This window comes from Pelobates fuscus, chromosome 4 (assembly GCF_036172605.1).
Source record: "Pelobates fuscus isolate aPelFus1 chromosome 4, aPelFus1.pri, whole genome shotgun sequence".
Taxonomy (NCBI): Eukaryota; Metazoa; Chordata; class Amphibia; order Anura; family Pelobatidae; genus Pelobates; species Pelobates fuscus.
In genome coordinates this window covers 69,224,823-69,238,748 of record NC_086320.1, presented here as the reverse complement: position 1 = coordinate 69,238,748, position 13,926 = coordinate 69,224,823, and the positions used below count along the sequence as shown (strand labels likewise).

The 13,926-nt window shown below is 40.4% G+C and overlaps 1 protein-coding gene across 2 annotated transcripts in view; it reads left to right on the top strand.

Moving 5' to 3' along the window:
- The first annotated feature begins 4,005 nt into the window (after window positions 1–4,005).
- The window catches only part of LOC134607789 (carbonic anhydrase 13-like), a 28,626-nt gene continuing 18,705 nt past the window's right edge, over window positions 4,006–13,926 (top strand). For both annotated transcript variants that reach the window (XR_010090692.1, XM_063450343.1), the window contains exons 1-2: window positions 4,006–4,235; window positions 13,158–13,352. Coding sequence is in view for 1 of the 2 variants with exons in the window: in XM_063450343.1 (XP_063306413.1) it covers window positions 4,205–4,235; window positions 13,158–13,352 (226 nt within the window). In the remaining variant the exon portion in view is untranslated. The remainder of the gene's footprint in view (window positions 4,236–13,157; window positions 13,353–13,926) is intronic.

The window sequence follows — 13,926 nt, the reverse complement described above, 5'->3', positions numbered from 1 at the left end:
AGTGGCAGGAGAGGAGGGGTTAGTGAACTGGGCAGATGCAGATGGGAGGGTAGGATTATCTACGGAGACAAAGTGTGAAGAAGGAATGGCAGATGAGATGTTAGCATTAGACACAGAAGGTGGCTTGGGGATGGATGAGGATGATGGGAATGTTAGGGAAGGAGAAGGGGAAAAGTAGGATCCATCAGAATTTAGGACCGGGCAAACGGGAGAGGTGACGGGATGGGGATTGGGAGGATTGGGAGTGGGACACATAGTCAGCTGGCAATCTCCCATTGCTGACTGGACCTTTGGGATAGACATCCCCCGGGCGCCATTTTGGGGCGCTGGCTGAGGAAGAGCCCCAGCAACACAATTATTATGGTACACAAACAATTTCACACCCTTGTGAATTATTTCTTCCTCAACCCAACCTTCTTGCTGAATAGCCTTTGCTACTCTGTACCATGCTTCAGCTGTTTTTAATAAATTATAATTTGCAAGCTTGCCTTTCTTTTCCATCAACAATCTACGCCAACTTTCTGGTTGTAATCTACCACATGTCGGCACAGCAATTTTACAAACTTTTGCAATCTTTTCAACACCTTTAACCATCTCCTCACCCTCTCTGTCATCAACTAAATCACATGCTAACCAGCCCTTACTGGGCTTACCTAAATCCTGCCCCATAATCCCTTCTCCCCTACACCAGCGTCCCAGATATAGGGAAAGATAAGGAAAATTGAACCAGAACGTCTACAATGCTCGACTGCCACCTGAGAATCGTGGGTCTTTCTCAAGTGCGTCTTCCCAAAACGTAGACTAGTCACTGAATCCGCCTACCCGGGGTGGTAGACACGGATTGGAGCGAGGTGAGAAGTGTGTGACCAATCACTTCTCTATTAAGAGGAATGGGAGTGGATAGTACAATAGTACAGGAAGTGTAGAAAAGGTAAAGAGTAAGGGAAGGAAAATCCTTAGAGACAGATACAGGAGTTTAAATGACTCCACATTAAACAAACAAGACAACAATACAATTGAAATACAGTGCATGCATCACAGTTCAAATGAAATCAACAGTAATCCCTTTCCTTCTACATGTGCTTACTCCAAAGTCACCTTTCTCAACCTCGTAGTGTCCCCGCTCGGAGAATGACTTCCTCAAGTCTCACTACCAGCGGCCAAGGATAACAGCTAACACCGGTCCGAAATCCTTTCTAGCCTCCCTCGTTACAGCAGTCCACTTAAAGTGGCCACGCCACCCTCACTCCCGTAGTGCCCTTATAAAACCCACTCTATAAGTCTCACTACCACGTGATGCGGAAAACAAGCAATGCCTGCCTGAATCCCCCCAGGAAACTGAGTCCCCTGCCACAAGGCTAAGTCTCCTATCACAGTTAAAATAATCAGTGGGCCTTCAACTCAACTAGAGCCGAAGGGTCCGGGTCAGGACGTCCCCAACTCAACTAGAGCTGGATGGTCCGGGTCAGGACGTCCCCAACTCAACTAGAGCTGGATGGTCCGAAAGCACACAGTGAAGCTAGCTAGGCTATCAAAGTGACACAAAATTGGATCACAGGAAACTATGATTCTACACAGATCCCACAATTCCACAAACTTCTTTTTCCTTACAGCCACAGCCACGAGGCTCCTAAAAGAAGTAAACAGGCAAAGAAGACCTCCAGGAACACATTCTCAGGTCAACCCCCCTTTTTCCCTACAGCCACAAACACGTGGCTCCTAAAAGGAGTAAAACAGGCAACAGGACCCCAGGCAAATCCCCCGGGTCCACCCCCCCTTTATCCCAAAAAGGGGAAAACAGACAAACACAGGACCCTCAAGCAAACTACCACGGGTCCACCCCCCTTTATCCCAAAAAGGGGAAACAAATAAACATTCAGCCCGGGCAACCAAACTAGACACACCCAGGCAACAGATAGACTAAATGCAGGTAACAAATGGGTAATAAGACTCCGGGCAAGATATTACCTGTCTTTGATGTCCTCCCGGGAAGCAGTCACAGACACGTGGACGGGTCAATCAAAGGGGCCGGAACGTACCGGTGGCTCTGCAGAAGTCTCTACCGTGTAACTGGAGGTGATCAGTCTCCCTTTCCTTCCCCCTGGATTCCTCCGTCCACCCTTGTCTTCCTTAGGACGGCTCACCGGCCAGACATAGCCCGGAGTCCCTGTTCGGGCGCCAAAGTTGTTATGGTACTTTTTCAGTAAACCAAAATGTTTAAGTGTCTATCTGTTCCTGTCCAAATTAAAGAGAATTGAATTGCGTATATACGCTGAAGTAATTCAGTCTGACACACGGAGTTCAGGTTAAAATAACTTCGAGGAAATTTATTGGCAAGTGCAGAATCAACGGGCGCGCAGGCCCTTTTAAGAGACATTTTCGTCATCATTGATTATCAAGATATCAGTGAATAAACATCATTAATTGGATTAATTGTTAAGTGTCTGGGTTAGTGTCCACCTATCAATATAATTAATTGGATCAAAAGCTAAGTGGTTAGTTCCGTGTCCACCCACCAAGAGGTGGTACTTTTTCGGACACGGGTGGGGGACAAGGGGTCTTGAGCGTCATTTTACTCGGTCGGTGATGTCAAATCTCGTGGTTAGGTGCAAGGTCTCTTATGAATAGAACATTTCATTACTACTGTGTTCTCGTGGCCTTTAAATTATACTTTGTTGCGAGTTAGAGGAAATTCAACAGTTCCTGGGTTAGTCATATCCTTATGGAGAATACTGTCCTTGTCTATTGTATTAGATGTGCTGAGAAATTCTGTCATGTAATGTAGTTTTCATATGAAGAAGTCAGGTTATGAGGACAAAATGGAGGATTTGTCACAGTATCAGGTTAATACAGAGTTAGAGCAGCAATTCAATATAAATACAATAAGATTTTTTTTTTTAATAATTCTACATCACAGCCACACTCGTGGCCACATCCCCACTCACACCCCTAAAATTAAATTGTCCCTCTTTGTCCATTTGAAATGTTAGAAAGTATGCTGTTAGGCGACTGGGGATTAATGTAATAGTGCAAATGCCCTCCTCTCCATAAACAATGAGTCAGTTCCTTTTTAATTCCCATACCCACTGAATGCCAGATGAGTTGTCCATAGTTATAAAGGCCCACCTCCTCAGCTATAGTGTCAAGGGGATGCCCAGTCCCCTTGGAAAAAGAATCCTATTTCCTTTAAAAAATAAATAAAAAAATGTTCTCTTTGTATGGTAAGCAGCAGCATTAATTGCAATTGTCAGTTAAATAGACAATTATCCTACTAAATTGTAAACTTACAAGGTGTCTTCCACAGTGCTTTGTTGGGGGTGCTGCAGGAAGTGGGTACAAGTTCACAGGCAGAGCACAAAATAGAGTAGTCATGGTATTCTAGGACTATAACCACTTCAATTAGCTGAAGTAGTTATGGTGTCTAGTGTCCCATTAAGAACTAGCCACCTAAGAAATAAATCTGTTTGCTATTTTGAAATCTGTGTCCAGCCAAGGATAACATCAGCTTATTAAATTTAGTGTCTGACAAACCCATGTGAACTTCACATTTTTACCGACATATATCCCTTTATTGCTGTATTCTATGAAATGTTGGAAATTGTCAGAAGTTAGTTAGTATTAGTCTTTAGGAAAAATTATCCCGCTACCTACAAAAGAGAAACATTAACTGAACAACATATGGAAAATGGAAAAAAAAAATCTATTTAGTTTTACAATTATTACGACATTCATTATCTCCCTTTTCCTATAATTTAGTGCATTGATTTGATAATGTTTATAATCTGTCGACATAGATTTACTGTGTGTTAGCTCATACCATAAGCCGACCCATGGACATGTGATTGGCATTAACTTACTTCTGTAACAAGCACTGCCTCTTTAAGTCTGTTAGCTTTCCAGCCTTTCTATTGACATTTGATAAAAAAAAAAAAAAAAAAATGGGCAGGACTTAGTGACATTATTATCTAGGGTTATGCAGGACTGTGCAAACCACTTCACCTTACCTATTGGTAAAGAAGACGTGCAGCTTCTGCAAGGATACAAGTAGTTTAATATTGAATTCTGACTAAATGGAATGTAGCTAATGCTAGGCTGTAAAAGCATTACAGTCAGGAAAAAGAATTGTTGTGTATTTAGTGCTGCAATTTACTGAGACACTTTTTGAAAACCAGTTATTAAAAAGTAGCGTGCGACTTGTGGAAAAATGAACCGGTGGGGATATGCAGATCACAATGGTAAGTTCAAAGAAAAGAGTAAAATAAAAAAAAATGTATAATGTAACACAATGGCTAACTTTAACCCTTTCACTATACTCACAGGGTACATGGATTGAACGCAAACATGAAGCTTTTTATCAATAACCAATACTGCAAATAAGATGCGTACATTTAACGTTCATGGTACATACATGGCGTGGCTAGCATTTTTATTCAAATTATTCAACTTCCAACCATTTCTTTGAATGTTAGTAATTTTGTGTTTGAGTTTGTAGTTTAATGTTTTGTCACTCAGTACCCGTGCAATGGGCGAGTAAAAATGTAAGTGCCTTTGCAATAATTTGTATCAGCTCATGATAATTCATTGCTCAGTAAATAAAGCTCTCAATTTAGAGGGTTATTTACTAAAGAGCAAAGATGTGAGTACAGGAGAGGTTTTACAAGTCGGCTATTTTAGTCTAAATTTTACAATTAATTTTTTAATTCCTTAAAAATCTTAAAATGTTAGGCCACGTGAAGCGTAAGAGTGAAAATGAATTGCATTTCTGATAGATCCAGGCTTGTGTGCTTATTTTTTAATAAACAGTATATTAAGCAATGCAGTTATCATTAATGATACAGTAAATAGAACGTTGAGTTGTATTTCTATTCATTTAAGAATTACTGCTGAATTGCAAAACTTTGGCTGACATAATTACATTGGAAAATGATCTACAGTATAGCAGTGTTGGTATTTCATATATATTTTACCGGCACTGTTTGTTGACGTAGCTTTCCTAAGTCGATTCATGACCAGCACATGACACCTTACTATTTAAACGCATTATCTACAGACATTACATACAATAATAGATTAATAATAAGAGTTTTCTATCTGTAGAAATAAATAATTAATAACCAATTTTCCTAATATGCCATTAATTTCTCAGACAATAATGCTATAAGGATGTGAAAAAACTGTTTATGAGTTTTAGATTCACTCTTGCAATGCCTTACTAAAAGGACACTCCAAGCTAGAATTGATCCTTTTTTAAATTTGTATTTGCAGTACATGATATTACAATAAAACCAATATATGAGTTATTTAAGGGTAATAAAAAAGTCATATTAATAAACAAACACGTCCCTGATTGAGGAGGGTAATAAGACATTCTATCTATCTATCTATCTATCTATCTATCTATCTATCTATCTATCTATCTATCTATCTATCTATCTATCTATCTATCTATCTATCTATCTATCTAATGTAACCAGTGGCATACACAGAACCCATGGGGCCCCAGTGCGAAACTGATCCATGGCCCCCCCCTCCCTCCCTCCTCCCCCTCTAACCTCCCCCCCCGACAGACACATACAGAGACACACACACACATACAAACAGAGACACGCACACACAGACAGACAGAAACATACACATACATACACACACGACACATACATACAAACAGACAGACAGGCACACATACATACAGACAAGACACACATACATACATACAAACAGACAGACAGGCACACATACATACATACATAAAAACAGGGAAAAATATATATATTCCTATATCACCACTTAGTGAATAGTGTATACAAGTGAAGAATATACTTATCTTAATATTCAAATAGAGCAGCCTCCCAGGTCATTACCCAGAAAGAATGACCTTTACACAGCAAAATATAGAACAACCAGAAATAAAATAAAAAAAACATAAATATACATAGTGTAAATCAGTATCAAATAGTGAGTAAATGTTTATGAAATGCACTCACAAGATTAGACTAGAAATAGCTCTCTAGGGTGCCTCCCCTGGTAGTAGTGGGGGGCTATTATCTTCCTCCAGTAGCTCCAAAAGAATGGATGGAAAACAGGACTCCCAGGATGGTGGAAAAATGTAAATACAGCCTAGGCTGTATTTTATACTCTGTCATTGTTGTATAATATTTGGTTTTAATTTTGGTCCCTGAGGAAGTTCTATACTGTGAACGAAACGCGTAGGACCTCATTTTAAGTTTATATTTTATTTTTATTGCTGGGTGAAGATTCATCCTTAATAAAGCCATTTTACATTTTTTCCACCATCCTGGGAGTCCTGTTTTTCATCCATTCTTTTGGAGCAACTGGAGGAAGATAATAGCCCCCCACTACTACCAGGGGAGGCACCCTAGAGCGCTATTTCTCGTCTAATCTTGAGAGTGCATTTCATTAACATTTACTCATTATTTGATACTGATTTACACTACTGTATGTATATTTATGTTTTTTTATTTTAGATTTCTCTGCCGTATCCCAAATATTTCTGGTTGTTCTATACATAAAAACAGACAGGCACACACACATACATACAGACAGACACACACACATACGACAAACATACATACAAACAGACAGCCACACATACATACAGACAAGACACACATACATACATACAGACAGACAGAAACACATACACACATGAAAACAGACAGGCACGCACACATACATACGACAAACATACATACAAACAGACAGGCACACATATATACAAACAGACAGACAGGCTCAGATACAGACACACAGACAGACAGACACACACAAGACACACATACATACAAAGACACATACATACATAAAAACAGACAGGCACACATACATACATACAGACACATACAGACAGACACACACATGCATACATACATACACAAGACACACATACATACAAAGACACATACATACAGACACACACACACACACACACACACACACACACACACAAACACAAGGTATACATACAAACAGACAGGCACACATACATACAAGGGGGCCCTGAGGGAGGGGGGGGGGGAACTAATGAACCTATAGGATCTTGCACAGTAAGGCCTCAGAGCGTACAATTTCTGGAACCCCAGGAAGCTGAACATTACATCTGTCGGTCCTCTAAAGAAGCCACTTTCAACGACAGATGAAGAACCTACTGAGTATGGGTGTCCACCTGAGGGTTGATACAGTCCTCCCATATCATTTTGTACTTCTGATAAGTTAGCTTTCTAAATTCTCCACAGGTCGAGCAGCTATCTTTTGATTGTCTTTCTTAAAAAGAAAGTTACTCATCTCATAAATGCTGTTGTAACTGTGGGAGATGGCATGCCTTTCTTCTTCTGTGGAATTAACAAATTCGCTGGAAGCATGAGGGGTCTTGGGTGCTATCTTAAGTGTCTTACTCAGAGACATTATATCAAAGGAGAAGTGTATATTGGGAAAATGCTGAGTATCAGGATGGTGATAATTATTAATTTGTTGTCAACTCTCTACCAGAGGTGGTAAGCATATTCTCTAAAGATCTAAAATTAGAGCACTAATTTAGAATGTCTGACTTGAACACCCCCTACTGACCCATTTCTTGTAAATGCCTTACATAGATAATGCAGTAAAAATATGCAAATATAACTAATCAAAATTTATATAAGATGAAAAGTAGGAGGGGGCTGGTTACTTTTGGCCTAGAGAGCAATTACAAACAAATAGCACAGTCTGAGAAAAAAACAGCACACTATCCCACTTTATTCTACTCTCTTTAAAATATTATACTATTTTTAAAGGGTTATTCCAACCACCATGACTACTTCAGTGATTTGAAATGGTCATGGTGGTAAGAGTCAGTATGTGTATTGTTTCAGTTTAAACCAGTGCACATAGAGATATTTGCACTTGTGTGCTGGGTGCTTGTTGTACCCCCAAAACATGTGACATTGGCAGTCCAGAACTCTGTTCCGGGCTGCCTAATGTCAATTCTGTGCATAAAAAATCTGTCATTACCGTGCACTGCATGCTGCTGACAGACATTAAAATCTTCTCCTTGCCGGCAGAACATTTAAAAAGTAAAGCTATCTCTCCCTTCCCACCTTTCTCACATTGTTCTTCGTCCTATCTCCATGAGAAGTCTGTGATTGGACTATGTGTAGCCCCTGTGATGTCATAGGGGGCGCAGGAGGATCAGCACCAGGAGCATTGCTTGCAGCTGGTTCCAAGTTGAGTATAATCTTTCTATTTCCCTCTCTCAAAATGGTTAAATAAACCATTCAAGGGAGACTAAAATGCAATAACACACAATAACTGTAAAATTACTGTTGAAAATTACACTTTATTATTTGCGGTAAAGTAGTCCAGGGGGCAATTGCACCCTCCTCCCCCCCAACCCCTTCTCCCAAAGTTGTTGCAATCGAAAATAAATTATCAAGCGCTACATTTCAAATAGCTGGCACTGAATTTTATTACATACATCTCTACACAGCAGCATTTTATGGCCAGAGCATTAGAAGATCTCTTATCAGCCTTTTAATTATGAAACCTTTAACCTGAAATAACTGTTGTGCTTCCTGATGGCACAAACAACTCTAGAATTGGAGAAACACAGCGGGTTTATGAAGAGGGAGCAGAAAGGGAACTGTGGCTCCATGTTTGCCGGCAGAGGCGTAACTAGCAACCCATACCTCTCATTTCTCACTTACCAGGCCCCTCCATGTGTCACACTGCTCCTCCATATGTCTCATTCACGCCCCACAGGGTGAGTGTGGCATGGTTGGGGGGATGGGTATGATAGAATTGGAGGGGTTAATGTGATAGGGTGAGTGTGGCAGGATGAAAGGGGCGAATGTGACAGAGTGATGGAGAATGAGTGTGATAGGATTGGGGGTGACTGCGACAGTGCAAGAGAAGGTGAGTGTGATAGGGTGAGTATGGCAGAGCAATCGGAGATGAGTATGGCATGGATGAATGACAGGATTGGTGGAGTTATTGTGAGTGTGACAGGGTGAAGAGGAGCGATAGTGTTTGTGGTGGGTTGACAGTGTATGTGGGGGTGTCAGATACACAGACACACACTGACACACATGCAGATAAACAGACAAACACACTGACAACAATCCTATAACAATACAGATACATACATGGACACACGCTGATACACAAACACACATACAGATACAGACACAGAGATATACACACGAAAATATACAGACACAACTTAACACACATGTAGATACACAGACACACAGAATGACACACATTCAGATATACAAAATGAAACTCTTACAGATACAAATACTGACACACATACAGATAAACAGACACACACAGATACACATACAGACAGATACACACATAGGCACATATTCAGATACAAAGAATAACTGTCAGGGTCTTGCCTGAGGTCTGAGTCCAGTAGGCATAGATTTGTGCTCACCCATGCAGATATACACATTCCAAGGTGATAAGGTTAGAAACCACCAGGACTGTGAATCTGTGTACGGGGGCTTAGACAAGGGCAAATCCAGAAGAGTAGTTAGACACGGTTTCAAAAGTCAGGGCAGACAATGAACAGGCAATAACGAATAATCCAAAAAGAAAGTGTCACAAGCCAAATCAGTCTCAGGAAACAGAATACAACAAACTGACACTGCACTCAGGGAGAGGCAATGTTATATACCTTGGATAATGATCCATCTGCCTCAGGTGGTCTTAGATTGACAGGTGAGAGCCACTGGTGAAGTCCAGCCCCCTAGTGCTTAAAGGCAATGACTGATACACAAGGCTAGATCCAAAGTTCTGAAGTGGCTCAGAGGCAGGAACGCAGCAAGGACCCAGGTTCATATCCCTTGTCTGGCCCCTGTGGGACAACCATGCCTGGCCGTCTGGATGGCACGTGGAGAACCGTGACAATAGCAAACATATGGACACACAGATATACTGACACACATGCAGACAAACACACTGACATACATACAGATACACAAACAGACATACAGATACACACACATGCACAATATAAATATTTTAGTCACCTTCCTGTTTCCTACCTTCTAAGTGCAGGATAGTGGCTTCCCTGGAGTCCAGTGACTGGCTCAGGCTGATAAGAGTCAGAGCTCCCACTTTGTTTCCCTAATCTCCTTCTCTTCCCATCCGTCACTTCCTCCCTGTGCTCAGACATCATCATAGGGGGCCTGATCCACTGTTGTATCTGGGGGGGGGGGGGGCAATTTTCCCTCCCCTGCTGGCTAATGCACTGTCCAAGCGTGGGTGATCAGAGATCTCCCTCCCCGGTCCGCAGGCACATTGTTGGCAGCAGGGAGGGAGAGAGGACCTGGGAGCTTAGCCTGCAGCTCCTCTCTCGCAAGCACGGAGCATTGCCGCAGCTACCATGGCAACGCTCCGAATTTCTGGAGCTACGAGCTAGAGTTTACTCTCACCACTGCAACCACCAGGGATTCCCCACGGACCACCAAAGATCGAGACATGTCTCCCCTCTCCTCCCTTAGTAAAGGTAAGAAGAGACGGGGGACATAGATTAAATATTTTTTTATAAAAAGCCTCCCTACCCTCCTCACCACACATTCACACACTGCCCCTCCATACACACACTGCCCCCATACACACACTGCCCCCACACACACATACACTGCCCCCATACACACACTTCCCCCACACACACATACACATTCACACACTGCCCCCCACTCACATACACTGCCCCCATACACACACTGCCCCCACACAAACCATACACATTCACACACTGCCCCCATACACACATTGCACCACTCACACACACCACTGTTCCTAGGCCGAATACAGCCCCATATCCCAGCAGAACCGTTCTTAAATGGTTTGACTACTTACTCATAGAGCTGTAGTGGTTATTGTGCATGGATTATTTATTTAAATAATCTACAAGTGCCCCTCCCGAGATCAGGCTCTGGATCCGCCACTGGCCCGATCATGCAATTAAAGCACATGCCCCCTGGAAATACTTTACCATTGGGTGGTCCTAACAGCTTGGGCCACTCAATGGACTCCTCAACACGTGGCCCCGGTGGTTGTACCACGCAGGCCAAGGCCGCACCACATTGCCTGCTGCCACTGCGGTCGCAGGAGTCCACAGGGCGGCTGGGCCCTCTGGTGTGAGGGGCCCGGTCACAGCTGCGAACGTTGCGAGCCCTTAGAAACGCCACTCTACGCAGGTACAGTAATCAGCAAGTAGGAAGTTTTGTCAGAATGTGAGACGTGAAACAGCGAAAGAAGATTTAAGATGCAATATGTTGCAGAACATTTGTTTTTCAAAATTATGCAAAATTGAGCATACAAACAGCTAATTAATTATACCACAAGCTTAGTCCAAAAGGCACAAACGTTGCCACTCTCATTCAGCTTGTCAGGCTGATAATTCATAGACAAATTCTAAGATAGAATTATCTCTATTATGTTTAGTTATTTGGCTCACTGCCATTGTTTTTTGAATGTTCACTGTGTACATTTCTTCACAATGTTTTTATTTTTTCTAATAAAACATTATACATAAAAAATAAATAAAAAAAATGTGTGTTACCACCTGGAGTGTCCCATTGAGTCTCCGGAGTTATGGGTGTGTATTCAATTTACAGTCCTGCTTCTATTTACTCATCTGAAAATAACAGATAACAGCAAAGAGGCCTTTTTTTGGAGGTGGAAGATTTTTTTCATAAACTGAACCAAATTACATGTGAAGTTACCAGTTGCCGGAATTCACAACTGAGTATTTCCAAATTTGTCTATTTTGGCCCAAATTTTGACTTGTCAAGTAACCATGACATTTTCTGTATTGTTTTACTACCAATTAGAATTGAGAATTGACAGATAAAATAAACAGGGCCATAAAAATACATCAAGGTGATTGCACATAAATGCGTTATGCAGATGGTATCCACAATATTTTATTTAGTTTTAGTGGGGCTTTGATAGAAAACTTTGCAAAACTGAACCCTTCCTAAACTAACTAAACAAATTAAAGTAATTCAGTATTTAAATGTTTGTATTAATGTATTCTTATACATTGGCCGTAAGGAAGCATGAAGAGTTAATTGGCAATTTGTATCCACTAGTCCTTGAACTTTCAGATTATGTTGTGGCAATATTTTGCTGCTCTCTTTGAGCTACTCTGCTTCAGAGAGATAAGAGTATCTTTATAGTTTTGCATATTCACAGCAAACTTATAAAGGATAACTGGATCAGCAATGCACAATGCATTTCATTATTTACTATTTGTTTACTATTTGTTTACTTGTCACATTTCTTGGATACTCACATAAATTATATTTTAAGATATAAAGAAATGTATGGCAACTCTTGAATATGCTCAACAAACAAATTTGAAGGGAAATGTATTATTTTACACACACACACACACACACACACACACACACACACACACACACACACACACACACACACACACACACACACACACACACACACACACACACACACACACTCTCTCTCTCTCTCTCTCTCTCTCTCTCTCTCTCTCATTCCAATCCCAGTAAATGACTTAAACCTCAATTTCATATTCTTGGATAAACTTTTCAAATGATTTAATATTTTTGGAAAAAGTTTAAAATTGTTTTTTAAAAATATAAAAAAATACAGTCTATCCATATATATATACAAAATAAACAAAATAAACGAAATATTACAAAGTGAAAATGTTTTCCATTTGGTGAAGTTGATGTGCATTTATAGAAAATATATAAATAGATGAACTACCACCTAGTGGTGTTTGGAGTACACATGGATACCCTAATCTGGGGCACATTTCTAATGATGAAAATGGTTGAACAGGGTTACCAATATCTATGAGCTCCTTTTTGATCCCTGAAGGCTTAAACAAACAGAGTACTGTCTGGATTCATATTCCAGAACTTTAAAAATTTAAGTTTTTAGCTCACTACAGAGTCTAAGGATGACTAAGACATAATCTACTTCTTTCACATTTTCATAAATTTATGTTAATGTGGACGTATTCTGAAACATCACAATGGGATGTATCACTCATTTCTAGTTCTCAGTATCATTTTGAAACTCAATGCTTTCTTACGTCTAATAAAAGAACATTTGCTATTAACTAATTTTGTCTTTTTTTGTTCATTTTAACCCAGGTCCTGACCTGTGGCATGAATGGTTTCCCAATGCAAATGGAGATCGCCAATCCCCAATCAATATAATAACCCGAGATACTATACACGACCCCAGCTTACGTCTACGTGTTGCTTATGATCCATATTCTGCAAGAGTTATCATTAACACTGGGCATACATTCACTGTTGAATTTGATGATCAAGAAGACAAATCAGGTTGGCCTCTTTAAGTTCTTACATTCAAACTATTCTATTTCTGTAGAAATGAATAGAGAGAAATTTTTTTGTTTATGAACGCATTTACACAGCAGTATAATCTCTATACAGCTTTGCTGTTAATTAAAGGAAGACTTCAAGCATCATAACGATAATACGCAGGTCACTCCCCACACACGTTAATATAGCAAATGTAATTCATCACTGTGGATTCCAGGGTGCTAAGTGACATTTCTGATAGCAACGCTATATAGTTACAACTAATGCCCCTTTCTATCATATGACACAGAAACCCTATTAACATGCTTTTGCACCATTTGAAACTGATGACCACTCATACAAGCTCATTGTGTACAGTTGATCTCAATGTTTATTCAGTGAATTTGGAATATCAGAGTATGGAGCAGCTGCGAGAGTGCGAAGAGGGAGAGAACAATTGAAACAGACAGACAGCAACAAACAGCATACTAAACCCTACCTGTTACATAGTAAATTATTATAGCAAATATTAATTTATTTTACTGATCCCTTTAATCTGGGAGTACTGTTCCTATAATCTGGTAGTAGATAAAGG